Source organism: Aquila chrysaetos, chromosome Z, assembly GCF_900496995.4.
Source record: "Aquila chrysaetos chrysaetos chromosome Z, bAquChr1.4, whole genome shotgun sequence".
Taxonomy (NCBI): Eukaryota; Metazoa; Chordata; class Aves; order Accipitriformes; family Accipitridae; genus Aquila; species Aquila chrysaetos.
In genome coordinates this window covers 8,157,997-8,179,779 of record NC_044030.1, presented here as the reverse complement: position 1 = coordinate 8,179,779, position 21,783 = coordinate 8,157,997, and the positions used below count along the sequence as shown (strand labels likewise).

The following is a 21,783-nucleotide window of genomic DNA, read 5'->3' as shown; positions in this document are numbered from 1 at the left end:
ATTTAATGTTAATTTGCGATTGGCTTTAATAGGGCGCTCACTAGCACTTCAATAATTTGGGGCTTTCATCCTGTTCACGCACTTTGCACAACTCTAAGTCAGAGGCAAGAGCATAGAGATTTGAGCACAGGAGATTATTAAAGAGAATGACACATTTTGGGTTTGGTGGTGTCTTCATGTGAACAAGGTTTTACACAAATTATTAAGAATGCTGTAGCTGATAGTGGTTAAGTCTCTACTATTACAATTTATAATTAACCAGGTAAGTAATGAATAGTATCCTAGTAAGGGCAAGGCCAACAGTAATACAAAGTAGTTGATGTCAAAGTAACTGTTATTACTATTAGTAGCAGATGCTGCTGTAAGGAAAGCTGAAAAGATACAAAGCAGCAGCTTGGAGTTTTGCTTGCAAAGTACAAATCAGTATTTCATGCCTTACTGTCATTTGCAGGAGAGGCCCCCGCGGGACCACAGGAGGGGTCAGACGGCATTTCAGTGACACACAACTGCAGGAGGCCCAAGAGAAGTGAGCTACCACCTAAGCTGAGCAGGGGTCACCCCATCCAAAGCACCCTGGAGAAGGGAAAAGGTGTTAAGGGGCATTAACAGGCAAAAACATCTTCGCTTTGCTGTAACGAGCTGTAACAGAATTTAAGAATTAAGGGAGAAATTTCCCTCTTCAACATTAAACAATAGCTATAGATGGAAAGACTACACCTGTCCCTTGAGAGCAGACAAATCTGGACAACAGCAGCATTACTTCCAAGGCTATGGTGGACAAACATGTATTTTCTTCTATTAGACTTTGTATGTAAGCAATACAGAAATGCAAACATGCATTACACAGTCAAAGTTTTTTTGATTTTTTTCTTATTCCTGTTGTATCACTACCAACAGCACCTTGTTAGATTGATTTGCATGGACCAGTCCTAGTTACAGAGAAACACTGGCATTAAACAGTCTATTCAGACAACCAGAACACACTTCTCGCATGTCTGTTACCAAACACAGGATTATTCTTTCCACCAGCTCAACTGCAATTTAAGGAGAAAAACTGCACGCTACACCATTAACTTCCCACAGAATACAAAGGACAAGAAAGACTTATGCTTGTTATATTTTCTCCTCCATAAGTTATGTAAATATCTTTCAAATAGGAATCCAAAATAATCTGTTGTACAACATATGTTCAACTTGACATAAATCTGTGGCAGAGTACCAAACAGTATTAATACAGTAGGAGTTTTATCTACACCATCAGTATAGGATATCAAACTTTTCACATGCGCACTTCAGTCTCCTTTCAGAAGGGCCAAGCTTCCAAACAGCAATTTTTTTGAAGATACGAATTTTAATAAAACCTTCAAATGCTGATAACCTATCAACTATGTACTCAGGAAACACACTGTACAACTGCAAAGTAAACTGAAAGTGTAAAAAATAGTAATAACTTAAGAGTGACACTGCTTATCTACAGTCTCTTTCAAACCAATTGTCATTTATTATTCTCTTTTTATGAATATAGACTATTTCATGGCTCAGGAGAGGCAAGCAATAGCTTGTAATTTAGTATTCAGCTCAGGTCTGATCCTGCAAAGTTAAGAGGAAGCCGAGGACAGCTGTCTCGGTGCTGACACAGCATGATTAGACTAAGTAGCTAAAGCAGTACTTTTGTGCAGACCGTACTCTTTAGCAAAGGCCTTTGTGGCATATTAATCTATTCAGGCAAGTCAGTGGTTGATATTTTGTTGTACTCAGTCACTATCATATTCCTCTATGTTTAATTCATCTTCCTCCATGATTGCTTGACCTGCAACAGGCTGAGGCTGACTGCAGGGCAGTTCACTTCCACTGCACTGGCTAGAAGAGAGAGGGAATCCATCCGATTCATTCTCATTCATTCTGGTTTTCTCCATCTCTGCAGCTGTCTCCATACCATGCACATCAGCACAGTCCCCCTCAGAGCCAACAAGTAAGTCTGGCATCCCAGGATCTTTATCAGTAAGTGTTTCAAGCTTTAACCTGTAAAGTTATCATTGCAACAGTAAGTTACCATGAAAAAACGTCTGCTCTCTCACTCAGAAGCTGCAATAGAAAAGACTGCCCGTGTAGCACACAGGTCACCCTTCTTAACAGCTTTCACATTTTCTGGCAGTAATACCCTCCATCAATCACGGTTAATTCAAGCTGTACACATTCTGTGCTTACATCACTACCTTCAGGACTGTGTTTTTACACAATGCTCTGCACACATCTTCCAGGTGTAGATAGATACTTGTGCCCAGAACTCAACACCATATAGCTTACATGACAGCCTACAAAAGACAGAGGAGATCCTCTCGGGGAAAGGACTGCCCTACATAGCCTCAAACCACAGCAACAGCAAAATACCATACCATGTTTGCGCTCCGTCACTCCCCAGTACCCACTGTTGCCTGAAGCTTCTTCCTTATGGTGACAGTGGTTTTGCTGAGCTTTCCTCACGTACGTGAACTGCTAACAATTAAGTCACTGACAACAGCCCATGATACATTAGACCCTTTCCAAACAAAACCAAAATCCTTTAGGACGGGAGGCAATTTGATTTGAAACAGGCGAATTAAAAAAAAAAAAAAAAAAAAAAAAAGGGTGGAAAGGAAATCCTTTTATGTTTTATAATCTCTTTTACTATTTAGATTTTTCAATCTTTCTAGCATTTCTGTACCAGTATATTACCAATGTTGCTTTATTATTTTTCCCACTTTGCATGGGAATAATAAAAACTTACAGTTATTGACAAAAAAAATCATCCTGACGCCAATTCCAGCTGATCAAATACCACACACTCTCCTCAATGCCAGTTTTCTTACTACAGTACCATTCCCATTCCATTAATAAATATAATGGAAAATAAACAAAATAAGAGTATTTCCATCAAAATAGCCGCACGTAAGTTATTTTACAGACTGCTTAATAACACAAAATAAATTATTTTCAATTAGGATTCCTGAAGGAAGCAAATACTTACTAAAATACCTGCATTTCTCTATACTTCCTTTCTAAAATAGTGAACAAATGAAAAAAGATTACTGTGTTTTCAGAAGAAAGTTACCCCTCAGATAAAACTCAGTGACACACACCCAACTTATTAACACAGATAAAAAAACATTTATCAATATTTAAAGGTATGCTGCAGAAAAAATGAATGGCATAAGGAAGCTACAATTAATTTGTAAAGTTACAAACACTTTGGCTTAGATGAGGTAGATTGCAAAGAAATACACTCGTTAGGGACACTTTACTTTCTTCCTGACTAGCACCTAAAATGGCTTTTAATACAACTGTTGGGGAACAGGGTGGTTCTTGGGTAATACAGCCCTTACCTTACAGGCCAGTATTTCATAGTTAAAATCAGACAGCAATACCACAGTGATAAATATGAGATGCTTTGTCAGATGTTCTAAGAAACTCACTCTCTTGGTTAAGAGATGAAAGTTAGTCTCATTGCAGCTAACTGTAATCTCAATCCTAATCCTTTATTAGAAACAGACCATCACAATTAAAACTTTTTAATTTGCAGAGATATTAAAGTTATAGAAATGTAACTGAGGCTCTACTAGTATAAGTGATGCCTATGATTCAGAGGGCTCACTAGTCATGATATAATATGTCATGCCATGTCACCCCATGAGTGCTACACAATCCATAAGTAGAGCACTACAGTCTTTCAGTTGAAATAAAAAGTATTTTTTCAGTATTTAACATCCAAGGCAGAGGAACTTCAGTAGCTATGTTTAGAAAGCATTTTTTAAATAAAACCAAAGGTTTACTCTAAGTAGTCCAACAGGTAAAAATTCCACAAAATAAAAAACAGTGCTGCTATCTAATTTCAGAGGAAGCACTTATTAAAATATTTTGTAGTTCCATAGATATAGAACTGCTTCAAAAGGAACTAATTCCCCATTATTCTTTCTTTCTTACACCTCTAACATGCACATGAACACAGAATGTTCTATCAAACTTCCAGATTAATGATTTATGCCATGATAAACATAGGCAAAGTGCACTATACTTTTTGCATCAGTTCAGTTGCATTCTCACATAAATGTTTTTGATTGTAAAAAAAATATTTTATTCAGATCACGCAATGAAGAAACATAGGTATGTCTAGGACAGAGCTAATATTGATACACTGGAAAAGAAAGCTAAACAAGGATTGAAAGCAAGACTGTAATAAAAAAGTTGCTACTCACATTGTAATGATAAATAGTTTTGAACTGGAAGAAGTTTTAACAGGCAAAATATAAAGTTATCATGCTGCAAGTGAGGGAAAATGTCACATCACAGACGTACATTGAAGAAGTTTCTCTATGAAAGGGTCCTTTTCTTCAATATATTAAGAAAGAAAGTCTTACTTTCTTTAAGAAAAGACAGAAGTCAAGTTTACCTCTCAAAATGTCTTTTCAGCGGTAGCCTCCCAACGTCTTGGATAAAAGCAATCTGAGCTGAGAACAAAAAATCACCAGTATCACATTGGGTAGATGATAACACACACACAGTTAAACATACTGAAAAAATAAATAATTCATAGGCTTAGTCAAGCATTCCTGTAGATATCTGCAATATTTTGGATACCAAAACACTGCACGTGTGTGTACGTATTTATTTTTTTCCCAAACCCTTTACCACATTACCGTAACATATTTACAGATTACCTACTTGTAAAAGAAAATCCTGACATTCAACTGTGTATTTATGATGCAGAGTTATTATTCCATAGTCTACAAAATGAACTCATCCTGATGTTAAGGCCTTAGTTAAGACATAGAAGTAATTAACATAGCATAAGTGACCCAGCTGTCTAGAGAGTAATTTTTGGATTATGTACCATACAAAGTACATTTTTCCACATGAACTGTCTGCTATTGGATTACCTCAGGTTACACATTTTTTTAATGGACTGCGAACTTGGATTTTGTTTACTTCATCTGGGAAAGGCTTTTTAAAGCCTTTTAAGTCTGTTGATATTACTGGAAAGGGATCAGTAAGCAATGAAGAAAGATCTAGTTAATATTGCCTACTAGGTTTACAAAAGTCTTCTCACCAAATCCTCTAGTAGAATTAAAAGAAGCCCTAAGCCTAAGAGAACAACTTAATTAGTAAAGTCTGATAAATAATTAATGAATAGGAAGTGGGGAGAGGGGTATGAGGTAATAGTTAACTCTTGCAATGGAAAAAAAGTTGCCAATGCAGTTCTGCAGTGATCTGTGCTAGGACCCGGGCTATCCAGTACATTCTTAAATGTAACCCTGTGAAAAAAAGGGGATGAAGAGCAAGATGAGCAAGTTTGCCAATACCACCCAGTTAGACAAGCTAGTAAGGATATGGGCATACAGGCAAACTGTGCAAGGATCTTAAGAGACTGAGTGAGAGGGCAACATGATGAAGTTCAAAAGTACACAGATACGAGAAATCCATGCCATAATTAAAAAAAAAAAAAAAAAAAAAGGGAAAAATTATTTCAAATACTCCAACACGAGGAGTCCATCTTACACATTTATAAAGCATCATATACACCTCACTTCTGACAAGAGAGATACTTCACAGCATCATAGAATGGTTTGGGTTGGAAGGGACCTTAAAGATCATCTAGTTCCAACCTTACTGGAAATATTTTAATATTTAACTTATTATACATTTAACTTATTTTGATTCTTTCAGTTATGGAAGTTTTAAAAGTGTTCTTGATGATGTTTGAAACCTAACAGGACATCTTTAATTTTGGCTATGCTACTAGAAACATTTTTGGATATCAGCTATATGTGCTTACCATAAGTATTTTTTTTACTGAGGCAAAAGCACAGTTAGTATTGACATTTTGGATTACAAAATTTTTCAGTATGCTTTAATTACAAAAAAAGAGTCCAAAATGAAAACTTACACCCATCTTACCTTGATTTCTCATGGGGTTTGCTAACATAGCAAGATAAGGCAATAGCTCTGTCTGAAGACACTCAGGTGGTAAACAGAAGCTTGAAAAGAGAGATTTTGCAGCAAGGCAATTTTCTTGATACTGTAAGAGTTGCGGGAAAAAGAAACACAAGCAAAAAAAAAACTAGTAAATCATTATTAATGTAGATATTCTGTACAGTAAAAGACACTTTATTCTTGCCTGCTGGACAACTACACACAAGCTACTGAAAAATGAGACCAGAAAAAAAGATAAGCAGTTAGAGTCAACATATACAGATCATAAAAATGGTAAATTCCTTCATTTTTGCCTTTTGCTGGACATCAAATTTTCCAGAAAATATTTATCCCTTGATTATAGAATTTCCCACCCATCTAGGCCAATATTTTTTGCCAGATACAGCAACAGAAGTATTAGTTCAAATGTAAAAAATTGTCAAGAGCTTTGGTATCTCACGTACAAGGTATTTCTGATAAACACATGTAACAGCAGTAATTTGTTAAACTTACACAACAGTTTAACGTGATTTAAGCCACACAAAAAACTTAAAACTTACTTTCAGGAATACTTTATAGTATTTCAACACTAACTGTGTCTCCATTAACTTAGGATTAAGACTCTCCCAGCAGCATGCCAACTTGGACACAGGAATCAGACTTTGTCAGAGGCCTCCAATTTATTTTTCCATTAAAGAATAATACAAATGTAACTCTTCAAGCAACTACTTTTTAGAAGTAACTTGTATCAAAATAGGATATTTGACAAGTTTAGCACTGTGAGCAAATCTCATCTATGCTACTCAACTGTCACACTTTACAAAAAAAAAAAAAAAAAAAAAAAAAAAAACAAACCAAAACCACCAAGCATTTACCTTTTTATTGATAAAGAACCACTGGGGTTTATGTAAAGGCCGGAACCCCATCCCTCCTTGGTGGTGGGCAAAGGCTCTGGATGTATTTGAATGTATTACCCCTCGGGTAGCCACAGATGCACTGTATTCTTCCATCACAAGTCGTGACTAAGAAAGAAATCAGGCATTATGTGAACTCAAAGTCTCTGTACAGTGTGTTTCATATGAGCCAAAACACACTCCATAATTGCACAGACACGACACGCTCAGAATATGTTTAGATTACTATGAAACTTTTACTCAAAGCAGCTGAACGAAAAAGCTAGCCCAATTACTTCAGGGAAGAGGCATACAGATTCCAAAACATTTTTAGCATAAATATGTTCTACCTAAAAATACTTTGTAGAGTATTTCACAAACACTATAATAAAATACTGACAGAAGTTGGACAAAAAGTTGGACCTGCATCTCTTCTATAGTTGACGTACTTTAGCACTAATAATTCACTGTCACCTACACTGTAAGTCTGAAGTAAACATTCATAAACACTTAAAGTCTAGAAGTTCTTTGTCACAGTATCAAGAAAAAGTATGTGTGTATAAAAAGATGACACTTACACTCCAATTACTACAAAGGACATCAGCAGTGCTGAAATATTCACTGGCTCTCACTACTTCATCTATACCAGAAAAAAAGTCTACATAGTTCTGGTGAAGGTATAAATTAAACATGCTTCCAGACATATGCGATTTTTCCACAACATCCTATTAGGAAAAAGAAAGTTCAAGTTTTACACAGTGTATAAGGAAAAGCATCCTATAAAAGTTATGATACGTTTAGATGGAGCTGGCACGCGAAGTGATGCTTATATACAAAAGGGAGGTTGGTGTGCTCCCAGAGAAGGCTAACAGTGGGGATGGAGGGGCAGAAGCTATTGCTGTCTTCAACTCTCTCAATGGGTGATAACAGAAAGGTGAACTCTGACTCCTCTTGGCAATGCACAGCAAAAGGATGAGAGGTAACTATCACAGGCTGCAGCGAGGCAAAGTCCACCTTCCACCACAAGTCCATCAGTGAGGTGAGAGAATCTCTGTCCTTGGAGATACTCAAAACTTGACAGATCAAGAGCCTGGGAACCTAATCTACCTTTGCAGCTAGCCTCCAGAGGTCCCTTCCAGATTAATTATTCCGTAACTTAAGACAGACTGAATACACATATATTAAGATCAGTGACAAAACCACTGTACTTGAGAATTTGCATCAATCATTTAGAGTTTGTTTTGTTTTTTTCAAACCAAACTGGAATCAAGTAGTTGTTGCAAAGGTACCTCAGGCTGAATAACCAAGGTGTCTCGATGGTGTTCTGATAAGTGAGCAGGCAGCTGAGGAAATTCTGATTCTGACACTGGTTCTCCTACAAAGGATTTTACAACGTTTAGTCTTTTAACATCAGAAATGTTGTTACATTTCTGCACATAATCAAAAAAGCCACAAGAAAAAAGACACACATTTCAGATTAAATATTCAAAATTAGAAGAAAAATTAGATAGGAGCAAGAAGAGATGTGTAACTGCATGAATAGTAGTTTTTGCATACAATTGAGCATCATTTTTAGCAACTGTCAACTCTACCAGCAATTAGATTACACCATTTTCTGTTCCCAGAAAGCTCTTGATGCAGGCATAAGTATTTAATTATATAGTCAATATTTCATCGTCAACAATGTAATTAGTTACATTACACTTCATGTAACAAATTTCATCTAGTCATTTTCATATTCCCTCATCTCACTACTTCTCCTCAGTTGATTTTGGAACTGATATTGTGCATTAGTACTGAAATGTGGACAGCCAATGGCACTGTGGATCCTGATTTAGCTGAGTGCAGATAGTACTAGTTTATTAAGTACCAAACGTTTATGAATTATAGTCTTTAAGTGTTAAAAAAACAGTACTGTAACCACACACAGGGAGGAGATATGTTCTGTAAATTCACAGAACCTGAGTGTATAAAAAGTAGAACTTTCAGTAGTAGTAAGGTGAAGAGTATTTTGGAGAGATGGGAAGGGAAACAGGGTATGACAGAGAAGTGGAGGACGTTTTCAGGCCAGAAAGGAGAGAGCACACTTGTCTGTTAAAAGGAAAAAAAGACTTGAGATAAAAAGTAGGGAGGAAAAGGCAGCAGATACACAAATAACAGAGGCAGTAGCTATGAGCCTGCAGGGCTGTTCTGTAACTTTTAGAAATACAGACAAGTACAGAACATAACTGTACAGAACAACAATGCATAATTCTGCACAAAAGCAAAACTTGCTTTTGTACAAAGCAACAAATGTGCTGGCTATCTAGACAGCTTTGTATGCATGACAGCACGTGGACCTAATGCAACTAGAGTTATGTAATTTTATTACATACATGTGGTACATCTCAGTGAAACGTTTATTTACCTAATAGATACAGACAGTTGCAATCTCAGTTACCATAAACTTTTATCCCTGTTTTTATACTGTTATTCATGACCAAACACGCAAATTAGAGGTCACCCTAAGCCTCACTTTAGCAAAACTAGCTATTAGCAGCTGACGTGCTTTGCCCATTGAAAGGAAGAGTAAGTCAAAGGTTTCTTACTTTTGCAGTAAATTATTTTCCCCAGAGCATGGAAAAGAAATATGGAAGCATCTTTGCCACCAATAGCTTGTATCTCCTGGTCTTCTGAAGTATCGGATTTACTTTTCTTTCTTACTTTAGATACTGCTGCTACTTCACATTTTAGTACAGAGCTCCTTTTCTTCCTTGACCAAAACTCTTTCTCCAATGAGCAGTCTATCAATAAAAACAAAAACACAATCAGGATAAAGTAGATGAATCAAAAAAAGTTTTCTATTATATTGCTACTGTATATTGCTACTGCTAAGTGTTCTAAACAAACAAACACAACAAAAAAAATTAAGAGAAAAGGTTATATAAATAGGGGCACTAGGAGAAGACTAATTTATTAGGAAGACAACCCAGTCACCTGAACTAGTATGCTTCATTCCACTTCTGTCCCTTAAGCCACAGCTAAGGTGCCAAGTACTTTTTTGAATAATAAATATTTGTCTTTAAAAAAGCTAGCATTCTTGCTTATTCATTTTAGTTCTGATGCATCCCCAAGATGCCTTTCTTAAAAATGTCTTCTTTATAAAGTACAAGTGCAAATATATGTAAATTATATTTCAGTTACATTCTGTTCACTTATCAATTTATCTTCTATTTGCATTATCTGTGTAATACCCTCACTGACACATAAGGCAGCAAAGAAAACCTTTCATTTAGGTGATTCTTCCAACAGCCTACTAATTTCCACAATGTTTTGAGCTCCAAGGAATAAAACCCTTCTTGTAATCTAATTTAAAACTCAAAAATTTTCACTCACAGTTTGATTTAGTGGCAGATGAATGTTCCTTACTGAGCTAAGAGAAGTTATACTTTAAGTTTTTATCTTTCTTTTCTCTCACAATTACCATGGATCCATTTTACCCGTTAATACTACTACAAAGTGAATGGATCACTTGTGTTTACCCATATATGCAAGTGAAGAAAGAAGTCATATATATGTAAAAACTAATACTGCATTCTCAGGAGATCAACAAGGAGGTGAGGTGTCTCCAAAATTTACAAAGTATCACTGGCTGCCAATCATTTACCTAACTGAAACACCTGAACAACAAAAAAATTCCTATTCAACATGAAAGCAGCTCTTCTCAATCTGTTAGAGAAAATTCAAGAACAGAATGTCCAGTGTCATAGGACTTAAATAGATGATTCTGAGGTGTCATGTACAGAAGCTGTCAAGCCATATACCTTTGTTTTCTCCCAAGTTCTCTTCATAACTCTCATGTTTTTCCATTCCACAGTAATTTATTAAAAATTACACAAACTGGTCATTTTAAGACTATTCAGATTTTCTAGAGTATGTAGAAGCTACTTAGCATCCAGCAGCCAGCTACTGCAAACTTTCCTCAGGTATCACCAACCTACTATTTATTAACTTAATGGCATTATCATCAAAATGGTTTTACTGAGAGGAATTTTGTATTTTTCTGATTAACATAGAACAATACAAACTTAGTATACTAGAAGAGAACATCAGAAGAATTTAGTTTCCACATTTTCAAGTTAAACCCAGAAACTTTACTCCCTCATGTAATTTAGCAAACACAGCTAATTTAATTTCAATATACTCCAAAATTCAAACTACAACACTCCCTCCTACAACAAGGATTTGAAAATACATTTAATCCTGTATTCCATGAGCACAGTTTCTATTTGCAAGGTGGACGGGAAAGAAAATGAGCAAAAGCAACAAGATCATTGCCACCTTTACAACACAGCAGAAGACAACTATCGAACTCACTTCCTTATTTCTAGGTTGAATACGAATGCTGGCACCATCTAGCGCTTCTTAGAATGAACTACATATGCCAGAGTGCTGCTTTTAAAAATCGCAGATTATGTAACTCGCATACAGTGCCTTCTTAATAATTGACTTCCAATCCTTATAAAAGACATGACAGTAAGTCTCCTTTTTCTTTCGATGCTGGAACATTTAAAACAATCCCAAACTAAGTCTGAATTGAGTATTGCCCAACCAAGTATTCTGAAGACTACTAAAACGCTGAACTTCAAAGTTACTCTGTAAATACACTCAGTAACTTCATAGCAGGTCATCCCATCTCACAGCTTTTCAATTTACCAACAGCTGTAGGAACTCCAAGGCAAAAATCAATTACAGAAATGCTGTACACAAAGGCAATGGGCTATTTCAGAAATACTTTAAGGGTAGAGATAAGGACATGGAGAAGTATAAGAACCAAGCAATGAAAACACACCTTTCAAATTAAGGTTGCATCACAAAAGCCTTGAACAGTAAACACACACCAATAGCAAAGGTATCAAGAAGAAAAGAGCGCATTTCATTAAATTACATCAACACATACATAGCAGATGTTACTCAATTTTAATACTGCATATAACAGTCATGAAATGGAAAGTTTTCAGTTAAAAAAAAAAAACCAAAACCCTTTGTGCCTTTTATTCCCCCTCCAGAGCAGCATCTCAAAAACGTTTTGCACAGCTCACCTAGCTGTGCTGCAACAGTGAACTGAATAGCTGTACAGCAGAAATGGTCAAAATCTCATTGACTTAACAAAATCATAGGTATTTACCTTTCATAGAAGAAAACTGAAGACTGTTTATTGCACTTCTTATATCACCTGAACAACCTCTGCAAAGCAACTCCAGAGAAGTTCTGTCAAGAGCATAATTCTTTTCTCTGTTCTACAATGAAAAGCAACATTCAAAGTAATAAGGAAAAGCAACAGAGTAGTAAGAAAAAGCAAGAAAAGGAGTTTATTCTGGCTGTGGGGACCCACCTCTGACACACACCATAAACAGACTACACGAGCATCCACCATGTCCTCAAACCATGTAATACTGCTAGCTTGAAAACATTTAATTCATTTAAGCACATTGCCGCATTTTATACAGCAATATTAAAGAGAATAATGCACATAATTCTTTGCAAGGTGTCACTCAATATTAGACTTGGTTGTAATCAAAACAATTCAGGAATAATACAGGATTTAGGTTTGTGACCTTTTCTGGCCTTGTTGGATACAATGAAAATTACTTCTCTTCCTATTATTTGTTTCATATATATAGTTCCTGTAATAGGCAGAAGAATTTACAGAAGTAACTTGGAAGACTTAGACCAAGGATAAAGTGGATCTAATCTTAAAAACAAGACATTTTTCCAGTTTGTTCCTTGTTTTCTGTTGGGGGGGATTAGTGGGGTTTTTGGGGAGGTGTGGGGCTCTGCTAACAAAGATCAAACAAATACAGTAACAAATATAAGTAACATACTTCAGATACAAAAGTCTGAAATCTTTTGGTCCTAGAACTGCACAGAAGTAATCAGTTTTGACAACTTACCATACTAGCTTCTGTTGCAGCTATTCGATTAAGAACTTTCATCATATTTGTTGGTGCAACAGGCTTGAAACTGTTGAATTTAATTTAAAAAAAATTAATTAGTTTCTTACTTCTCATTTGTTTCAATCAAGTTTTAATGAGATAAAAGATCTTACCTAATACTGGATATACAGAACTCCTCTAGAATTTCCATCGGGAATAGTAACCTCTGGTTGCTGTCTCCACTGAAGTTATCTGAGATTATAAATATAAGGGGACATCTGCTTGTACGAACAAATCTCCTAAATTGAAAAATAAGCAAGTATAAGAAGAATCAAACTCCAGTTTACTGCAAGTGGCTAAAGCTATTCATTAAAAACTTACTTGCAACTGACCTGAGAATTTCATGTAGACTGCTAGGGTCTCGATAGAATTGGTTTGGTATGTCCTATTCAAAACAAATGAACTGCTGTCATTACATTCAGATGTAAATATTCTCTCCCACAGACTGATTATTATGGGACACTACCGTGCTACACATTTTTTCTACCTAGTCAGCTTGCTTTCAACTAAATTTGAATGCAGCTAACACTGAAGATAACCAGAGGGAAAAAAAACATAGAAAAAAACCCAAAGCGTATTTCTTTCTTTCATTATGGAAAATAATTACCTAAAATTAAACATTTTCTTTCTGTCCTTGTTTCCTAAGAAACAGCATTGGGTGATTACATTGCCTGCTAGACAGAGTTTTACTCAGAAGATAAACACTCAAGGCAGCAGCTCCACTGAGGAAGAGGGCAGGATATACTATTTGAGATATGAGAGGACCTACACAGGAAAGCGACTTTACGAAGAGAAGTCACAGAAAACTATGTTTCCTAAATTCTACAGTATACCACATTACTCAGCTAGAATTTTTGTCTCATCTATTCCCTTTCTTGAAAGTTTACAGGCAACTTGACTATCATAACTTATCAAATTCCTCTGTCAGAAAAAACACAAAAAGCTCAGAAAGAAAATGCTATTGAAACACACTCCTGAATAAGTAAAAATAAAGTATTCTCCTGTACCTCCCGTCATGGCTTACAAACCCTCAGAGTTCACATCTCTGCCCATGATAACCCCCCTCCCCTGCACAAGACCAGGAAATGCTAAATTTCAAATGCTTTCTGATTGTATTAATTCTCACATATCTTCTACACTCTCCTGCATCCCTAAGTTACAAGAATAGTTGGGGGGGGGGGGGGGGGGGGGGGGGGGACGACGTGTCCCCCTCTTCCTGTTTACACACATAAATATTTCTAGAAAGCTAATCATACAGAAACATGGGTATGACTTTCCAATATTGTTTTGATCTACTTTTTGATACTCTAGTACTTATTTCTGTACACAAACTAGTCTCCAATTTCTGCTTGACTATTAGCTTATGTAGTTTAACTACAGGTGGAACTTGGTTCTAGACTGCTGTAGACACTTGAAAAGTAATAAAGAATTCATCTGCAGTAAAGCAGACTACCTTTTGGCAACACCAATCCACCACCTTAAGCTAGTTAGCATGTCAATATTGTAATAAAAGGTATTGTTTTCAAAACAAGATTTCAGGAGTTTTCACTTACTTCAATAAGAATAAGCTTTTTATCATTTTCTGAGGAGTCCCCAAGCATCTGAAGTTTGTTATACTTATTGGCTCTTAACAGAAAATCTTGAAAGAGAGCTGCTTGAGCCTGACTCGGAAATGTATGAAAATTTGAGTCTGAAAAAGAAAACCAATTAAAAATATGTACTCTATATTATACCAAGTAGAATATAAATACCCACAAGAACTAATACCCACCCATGCTATTTTCTGACAGTAGCCATTGAACACCAGCAGCCAAGCCCTTTGGCAAACACATTACAAATATAAGAATTTTTAAACTGTAGAATTCAGTTGAGGACCCAGACAAAGACAGACTTACCTACTTTTATTTAATTGGCTCAAATGATATCCAGGCTATTACATAGTTCTCTATACCGATTTGAATTGCAAATTATTTTGGAGTAAACACTTTAAAAAAAAAAACACCTAAATCCCTTTTCAGATAAAAGCAAAAGAAAGATTCTTATTAAACACTAAGGATCTGGCTTACATGGACGTGGATGTGACATCCTATGTGACAGAGACACAAAAGAATAAAAAAATACAGAATACAAAAATTACAAAAGTAATTGGGAAAAAAAAAAAAAAGAAAAAATCAAAATACTTACCATGGCCAAACATATTTCTCAAGTCTTCTTTTGTAAAGTCTAAAGATATTGGATTGATCCATTCTTGCACCTGAATGCCAAGATCTTTTGCTAATATTTGTATAGTTGCAGTCTTTCCACAACCAGAAGGACCAGTTAGCAGTAAAACAGAGCCACCCTGTCACAGTAAAAATAAATAAATAAAATAAATAAATCCCAAACATGACAAATAAAGACTGAAAGTTGGCTGAAGATGAATATTGGTTGAATTCCTGAGTTAAATATTTTGTGTTATTAATTTACCTGTTGAGTATTCAGACAGAAAGAGCTAGACCAGAACTCTGAAAGCCTTGCTCTCAGTTTTTTATGTATTTGTTTAGTTAACTGCATACCACATAGACTACCAACATAATACATACTGAACTGGAGAACTAGGTCTGAAAAACACTAGGCAAGACTGGTAAATGATGCATGTGTATAAGAATGCCTCTTATCAATCAAGAGGTTAAACCATCCTACTACATCAAGTCAGTGCAACTGGAAATTTGCCAAGATACTGAAAATTAATTTGTGGGAGATAAAAATGCAGTTACAAGCACACACTGAAGAGGTATGAACTGACTGGATGCTAGAAAATAGTATTTCTGAGCAAAACCAGAAAGCACCTCTTAGCAGCATAAGCCCTAAACCAATGTACAAACTCTAATCTATGTTCTTAACAGATTTCTTATAACGCAACAGATACATAATCTCTACCTATAAGTTAAAGCTTTTCTTTCAAACTACAGTAAAACTGAATCCAGCTCGATTGTATGGTTTTATATCTCTAGCTGCTAATTTTAGCAAGATTACCTGCTTTGGCTGCCTCTGAAATACGTGCATTTTTAACCAGGTTTCAACTTCTTCAATTTTCTTCTTTTGCACAGCAAGGTCATTCTAAAACAAGATTAAAATATATCAAATGCACATATACACCTCTCGGTTTCTTAACATTGTAATGATGAGATTCAAGAACAGAATATATGCCGACTAAAATATTAACAGACATGTATATTCCAGTTACATATGTTTATGTTATGTAGAAATAAGTGCAACAGTTAAAGTTAATAATTTCAGCCTGTTTCCTCAAACAACCGATTTTCCATTGCTTACAATTGGGAGATAATTAATTACTTATTATTCCTAAAGTAATAGCATTACAATCTTGCCTGTTCGTGTCAGTATGTTTTATAGCTACTGCTGGAGCTGGTACTTTTTAGGCTCTACTGACTCTACTACTACACAGGATTTTGGAACCTCTACAAGTCTCATGGAGCTTACTCGTCTTCTAGCCTTGCAACTCAATTCATCTCCACATATGAGCTACTAAATATTTAAATATAAAATACAAATACTACACTAACTTTGTTACATCAACCAGCACTCAAATCTAAGGAACAGTTAACACATGTACTGATACCTTTGAAACACACTGTGAAAAAGCTGTTCCATGAGCAGAACCAGTGAAGACAGGTTTACTACAGATCTGAGTCCTTTCTCCTTGAAGCCCTAAGGTACCACAGTACCCCACACCCGCAAAGTCATGCCTAAGATGCATCAAGCAAGAGATAGCGCAAACTGCAATTAGTCAAGTACTCTGAACATGCTAACAGACCAGCTAACTGCTATCCAGTAACATGCAAGATAATTTCTGTTATCTTTCCCATAATGAGTGTACTAACTCAGTTCTCTCTTCCTTTCTTTAGCTGTGGATTTTCCTCCTACTTGGAGCTGTCAGATCTGGCTCAATAACAGGTTCAAAAGTTTAGGAGTGGATGGACAGGAAACAACAGCTCAACAGCAGCTTTATCTCCTCAGGAAGCCTGGGGAAAAATACATCTCCTACAGACAAACAGCTCATTAAAATCTTAACTGGAAACAGTAAATAAATCAAACCAGTACTTCACTGCCCTAATAAAACAGGATATATCTAGAACCTGACTAATACGGATTATGAACAGAAGCATAACATGTTACACTATAATGTTACTACTACATTAGCACTTAGAATAACTCTCACACCTGAGATTCAGGTTTGTATCTATCTACCCATGGCTCATCTTGAGACTGGCTCCAGTTCTGTCTGGACTTGTTACAAGGCAGATCTACTGAAGACAACGTTGCTCTTTTTCTGGGCTGAACTTTGGGTTTGCTACTTTCTGGCACAGAAGACCGGTCTTTCTTCTCATGCTGCTGGTTTCTTCCAGAATTGCCTTCTAGTGTCTTCACAGGAATGGCACTAGAAGAAGTATTTGTGTTTCCAAAGAAGTCATCAAATGAATGCGACAACCAATCTGTTACCTAGTAAAATACAAACGTTTTGCTATTAGTGTAGCACTCTCCTTAATTTGGTACAGTTGTCTCTAGAAAACTGGAGATTTTTATCAAGCGTATATAAGAACACCTTGTAGGTGTAAAGAACTTCATTAGCATTGAAAGGCATACTACTAGTTAGCAACAATAGGTATTTATGCTTTTTGAATGTGTCAGTAACATGCTTCTTCAGTATTAAAAAGAAGCTTCACCTTACACACTGGGATAGAGTATTTTGCCGCAAACTGACAAATCACAAGCTGAAAATTCTACAAGCACACATTCAAACTACAGAAGTAAAATTAAAACAGAGATACAAATGAAAAAATAGCATAACTTATTTATGCCATTTTTACATTAAGGTCCTGTTCATGTTGTCTCTGTATAGTTTTCAGTATGTGGCTTTTTTTTTCCCCTAACATTTATAATGCAGCCATTTTTGTTTAAAAGTTAGAAATAGGCAACACAGAAATACTTAGGCAGCACAGTAAAATCAAGTATTATTATTTGTTTCCTGTGCGAGGAAGCTTGGACTGATCTCGAATCATGCCATCACATGTATCAGAAGTCTGTCTGACAGGGGCAAGGAACAAAACTGCTAATAGTATCGATATTTAGTTTTGGATTTGAGAAATACCCTGCTAGGACAGGTATACGAATTTACACCTCAGAGTCGCTTTTCAGCCTACCTATGGTCCCAAAACAGCACCACAGTGGCCACACGCTCTCTGTTGCTAACAGCTTCACGATAACCTTTTGGCATAGGAACCATTCTATGAAAACGGGAGTAATAGAATAGACGTGTCATCTCCAAAAAGGCCCATGAATACTCTACAGTTGACACGTCTTATAAATTAATGCAACAGGCCATTACCAGACAAGAGATTATCTGAGAGTGAGAGGGATTAGCAACTGGGAAAGAGGATTTGCCTCTGCACGGTTTGCTTTCAACGTTGTTCTGACAAAAGCTATTTTTAGTGGAATTTGCATATTCACCAGCGGGCCAGATATCACCGCGTGAGAGGGTTTCTTTTTTACACGCTGCCGCAGTAAGTAAGAAGATAAACGTCTTACACGGGGCGGGGGGGGGCCGCAACTGAAGAGGAACTGCCAACACAGAGACTAAGAAGTAATTATCGGGCCTAAAGCCGCTGCCAACCGGAGCCGCCGGAGGCTGCAGAAACCTTCCTCAGGACAGGCTTTCGGCCGCAGCCCGCCCCGCTGGCGGAGCGGCGCCCGGGAACCCCCCGCCCCTACCGCGGCCCTCCGTACGCGCCCCCCGGCGCGGCCCTACCTCCGCCGGCCTTCCCGAGGAGCTTCCAGACATCCTCAGCCCGGGCGGGGCCCATCCGCCGCGCGGCCCCGCTGCCACCGCCAGGCCTGAGGGGAGGAGAGCCCCGCTCCCGGGGCAGCACCCGGGCGGGCCGAGGCGGCAGCGGGACGCCGTGAGCCGAGCCAAGCCGAGCCCAGAGCAGATCGGTCGGGCCGGGCCGGGCCGGGCCCCCTCACACCGGACCGCCGAGCTCCGGAGGGGCCCTTCTCTTCCGGCGGCTTTTAGCTGTCCGCGGCGCTCCCGCCGGCCCAGCGGGCAGGGTGGGTGACGCCATCAGCGTGCGGCGACGGCGGCGGAGGCCCCCGTCACGTCTTTCCTAGGCGACCGGCGGCCGCCGCTGGCGGCGGCGCGGAGCGGAGGCATGAGGCGGCCCAACCTTCTGCTGACCGGTACGGGACGGTGGTAGCGGCGGGCCGGGCCCAGGGCCGGGCCGAGCCGAGCCGAGCCGAAGAGGGAGGACGCCGGTGGTGTCCGGGCGGCTTATGGCCGCGGCGGGGTGCCGGGGGTGCGGTCGGGGAGCCTGGCGGGGCTGGGGCCTCCCCCCGCAGGGCCAGCCCCAGCCCCGTTCACAGCCCGGGGTGTGAGGGCCCGACGCAGGCGGTGCCGGGCTGCTGTGCGTGAAAGCTCGGGGATTTTCCATATTAATTGGGGCTTTTAAATGAAGCAGGGTTTACTTTTGCATCATCCCCGTTGGAGTAACGCTTCTGCGCAAAGTGAAGAGTTTTCTTTGTAATCTCTAGATATTGCTCTTACGTGTTTTTCCTTCTCACGCAGCTTTTTGCCTCCTTTCTCTTACACGAACTTGCCAACAGTGACTGACAAAAGCTGCCTTTGTCACTCCTTAGCACGTTATTTGAAGGGGACTTGCAGGCTCTTCTCTTACCATTTTATATGGCGTTTTGTCTCTAGGTACTCCGGGCGTCGGGAAAACCACGCTCGGAAAAGAACTTGCATCAAGAACGGGAATGACCTATATTAATGTGGGCGACATGGCAAAAGAAGGTAGGCCATATTTACAAAGCGGTCCGTCAAAGTAGTTCAGATATTTTTTGCTTTGTGTAACCGTGGGCTTGTAGCGCATGTGTTATATATTAAATGAAAACGCAATGAATTTGCGTTAACAGAAATGTTTTTGGTGGCATGAGCTAAAAAAGCATTTAATTAACAGCGGCAGACTTTGCATTAAGTAATAAATAACAAACCTATCCTTACACGGATTTGTAAGCAAAGCGTTCCTTGCTCTAAACACTACCTTTTGTTTCCATCTTCCTGAAATAAACACAACTATATAAGTAATTTTAATAACTGCTGTGACTTCACAGACTTCCACGAATTATTTTTGCTGCAGGAGAACTGTATGAAGGTTTTGATGAGGAATACGATTGTCCGATTTTGGATGAAGACAGGGTAAGTCCAACTACAAAACCTACCACTTTTGTATTTTGACTTTCTGTAATTCCAGATAAACACTCCTATCTTTGGGGTTTTTTGTAGGTAATCGATGAACTGGAAGATAAAATGAGTGAGGGTGGAGTTATTGTCGATTATCACGGCTGTGATTTTTTCCCTGAACGGTGGTTTCATATAGTATTTGTACTTCGTACGGAAAATTCATTTCTGTATGACAGACTTGAAAGCAGGTATGTTAGTGGAGTAAATAAGGAGTAAAGTACTGTTGTGTGACTTCACTGGAGATCTTGCTAGGGTATAAATTACTGATTCTCTGTAGAATACTTCATAGTTCTCTGCATTACCTAAGACCGTCTCTCAGTATTGTTCTTGTCTTCTAGGGGCTACAAAGGGAAAAAGCTGCAAGACAACCTTCAGTGTGAAATTTTTCAGACACTTTATGAGGAAGCTATGTTGTCATATAGAGAGGAAATTGTACACCAGTTACCCAGCAACACTCCAGAAGACCTAGAGAGAAATTTGGATCAGATTATGCAATGGATTGAGCAATGGATGAAGGACAACAATTGACATTTGGTGAAAAAGTAACTCTGCTGGATCTCCTCCTGGGAGGGTTTAATAAATGACATTCATAATTCTTGTATGATAAATTAAAATTAATTTTATTGTAACTTGATATGGTTGGGGACCAGAAGAAGGTTCAGAATAGCCAGGTTGTAGGCCTTTGGAACAGCCTCTGAAGCGCTCTGGGAGAGCCACACAGAAGTACTGACACAAGTGAAAATCCAGCTGTGAATGAAAGGGTGAAAAAGACACGGTTGCCCTTAGTAGCAGGAACTAGGTTCAATAACAGAAACTTTTTGGAGCTTACTATTAAAATCAAACCTTCCCCCCACAAGAAAACTGAAATCCTGATAAGTGATGGCAGTTGAGGAGCTTTTGAATTCTAAAGGGTAAAACAGTGTCCTGCAAATGAGTGAGTTTGTTTCTGAACTGTTACACTAAAACCTGCTATACTGCGCTGTATTCTTGAACGTGCGGAGGCTAATGTAGGAGGCAACCCTCAGGGGGTGTATGATATATTTTGAGGAGGGTGCTTTATTCTGGAGGAAGAGAAGTGAACTTGGTAAGAGGTATTTTAAAATAATTACACTGAACTTCGAGAATTACTTATGGCATAAGGAGACATTGGCTATATTGGCACTGGTGTGGAACATTAAGCAGTAAGTTTTCTTTCTCCTGTTTCTCTCTGTATTCTCCATCACCCACCCCAATCATGGAACGTACTTAACACTGTAAGTTTATCAAGGAAGTACATCATTTGGCAAGATAACGAACCTGCAGCGATCCAAACCATGGTTACACTTCAAATACTGGCAGGCATCTGTTGTAATTGCTTGTAAAGCCTGGGTCCTAGGAGAGCATGGCTGTGCAAAGTAGAAATAACTTTTCTTCACCAAAAAGGTGGCTTGTAAAGCCTTGTGAAAGATTCTGTAGAAAGTGCTTGCCAATGAACTTTTTATATACATGAGTTTGCATAGTAAAACTATTTGCTTGAAAATTGCTGTTGTAAAGAGTATTACGATTACATAGTTAAGGTTCTTTTATTCCAAGTTGGGTCTCGATTTTTTTGGTGAGACTTGCAGAGGAATGGCACCTCATCAGCAGTTTCACCCTGCTATAAACCCAAACGGTGAAAAACTAGGAGTTT

At 38.1% G+C, this 21,783-nt stretch overlaps 2 protein-coding genes across 8 annotated transcripts; one reads left to right on the top strand and one right to left on the bottom strand.

Moving 5' to 3' along the window:
- Positions 1-1,101: 1,101 nt before the first annotated feature.
- On the bottom strand, positions 1,102-18,848 carry RAD17 (RAD17 checkpoint clamp loader component). Of its 7 annotated transcripts, none has more exons than XM_030004148.2 (17): positions 18,624-18,814; positions 17,037-17,317; positions 16,437-16,563; positions 15,830-15,913; positions 14,999-15,155; positions 14,368-14,504; positions 13,147-13,199; positions 12,928-13,053; positions 12,773-12,842; positions 12,007-12,118; positions 9,428-9,622; positions 8,129-8,214; positions 7,418-7,564; positions 6,822-6,968; positions 5,932-6,052; positions 4,427-4,484; positions 1,102-2,022 (listed from the first exon to the last, which is right to left on the bottom strand). In XM_030004148.2, the coding sequence occupies exons 1-17, from the start codon at positions 18,654-18,656 to the stop codon at positions 1,755-1,757; spliced, it is 2,202 nt and encodes a 733-aa protein (XP_029860008.1). In that variant the 5' UTR covers positions 18,657-18,814; the 3' UTR covers positions 1,102-1,754. The 7 variants fall into 7 exon arrangements, 6 of the variants coding, with proteins under 6 accessions (XP_029860008.1, XP_029860009.1, XP_029860010.1 ...); XR_005931607.1 differs by lacking the exon at positions 1,102-2,022 and adding an exon at positions 4,868-5,288 and having other exon boundaries at positions 18,624-18,848; XM_030004149.2 differs by lacking the exon at positions 16,437-16,563 and having other exon boundaries at positions 17,039-17,317; positions 18,624-18,839.
- Positions 18,849-18,920: 72 nt separating this feature from the next.
- Positions 18,921-21,633, top strand: AK6 (adenylate kinase 6). Its single transcript, XM_030004162.1, has 5 exons — positions 18,921-19,051; positions 19,572-19,664; positions 20,011-20,069; positions 20,157-20,302; positions 20,453-21,633. Exons 1-5 carry the CDS (start codon positions 19,024-19,026, stop codon positions 20,640-20,642), a joined length of 516 nt encoding a protein of 171 aa, XP_029860022.1. The 5' UTR covers positions 18,921-19,023; the 3' UTR covers positions 20,643-21,633.
- Positions 21,634-21,783: the final 150 nt, after the last annotated feature.

What these genes read in the sequence shown, in the direction of transcription:
- RAD17 (XM_030004148.2), bottom strand. Translation starts at nt 18,656, where the DNA reads ATGTCTGGAAGCTCCTCGGGAAGGCCGGCGGAG. An exon ending in TACAAACCTGAATCTCAGGT is followed by an intron (nt 16,564 to 17,036) that starts GTGAGAGTTATT and finishes GATGCATCTTAG; the next exon opens with GCATGACTTTGCGGGTGTGG. An exon ending in TCAGTTTTCTTCTATGAAAG is followed by an intron (nt 9,623 to 12,006) that starts GTAAATACCTAT and finishes TTTTATTGATAG; the next exon opens with ACTGCTCATTGGAGAAAGAG.
- AK6 (XM_030004162.1), top strand. Translation starts at nt 19,024, where the DNA reads ATGAGGCGGCCCAACCTTCTGCTGACCG. An exon ending in GCCCAACCTTCTGCTGACCG is followed by an intron (nt 19,052 to 19,571) that starts GTACGGGACGGT and finishes TTTTGTCTCTAG; the next exon opens with GTACTCCGGGCGTCGGGAAA. An exon ending in GGGCGACATGGCAAAAGAAG is followed by an intron (nt 19,665 to 20,010) that starts GTAGGCCATATT and finishes TTTTTGCTGCAG; the next exon opens with GAGAACTGTATGAAGGTTTT.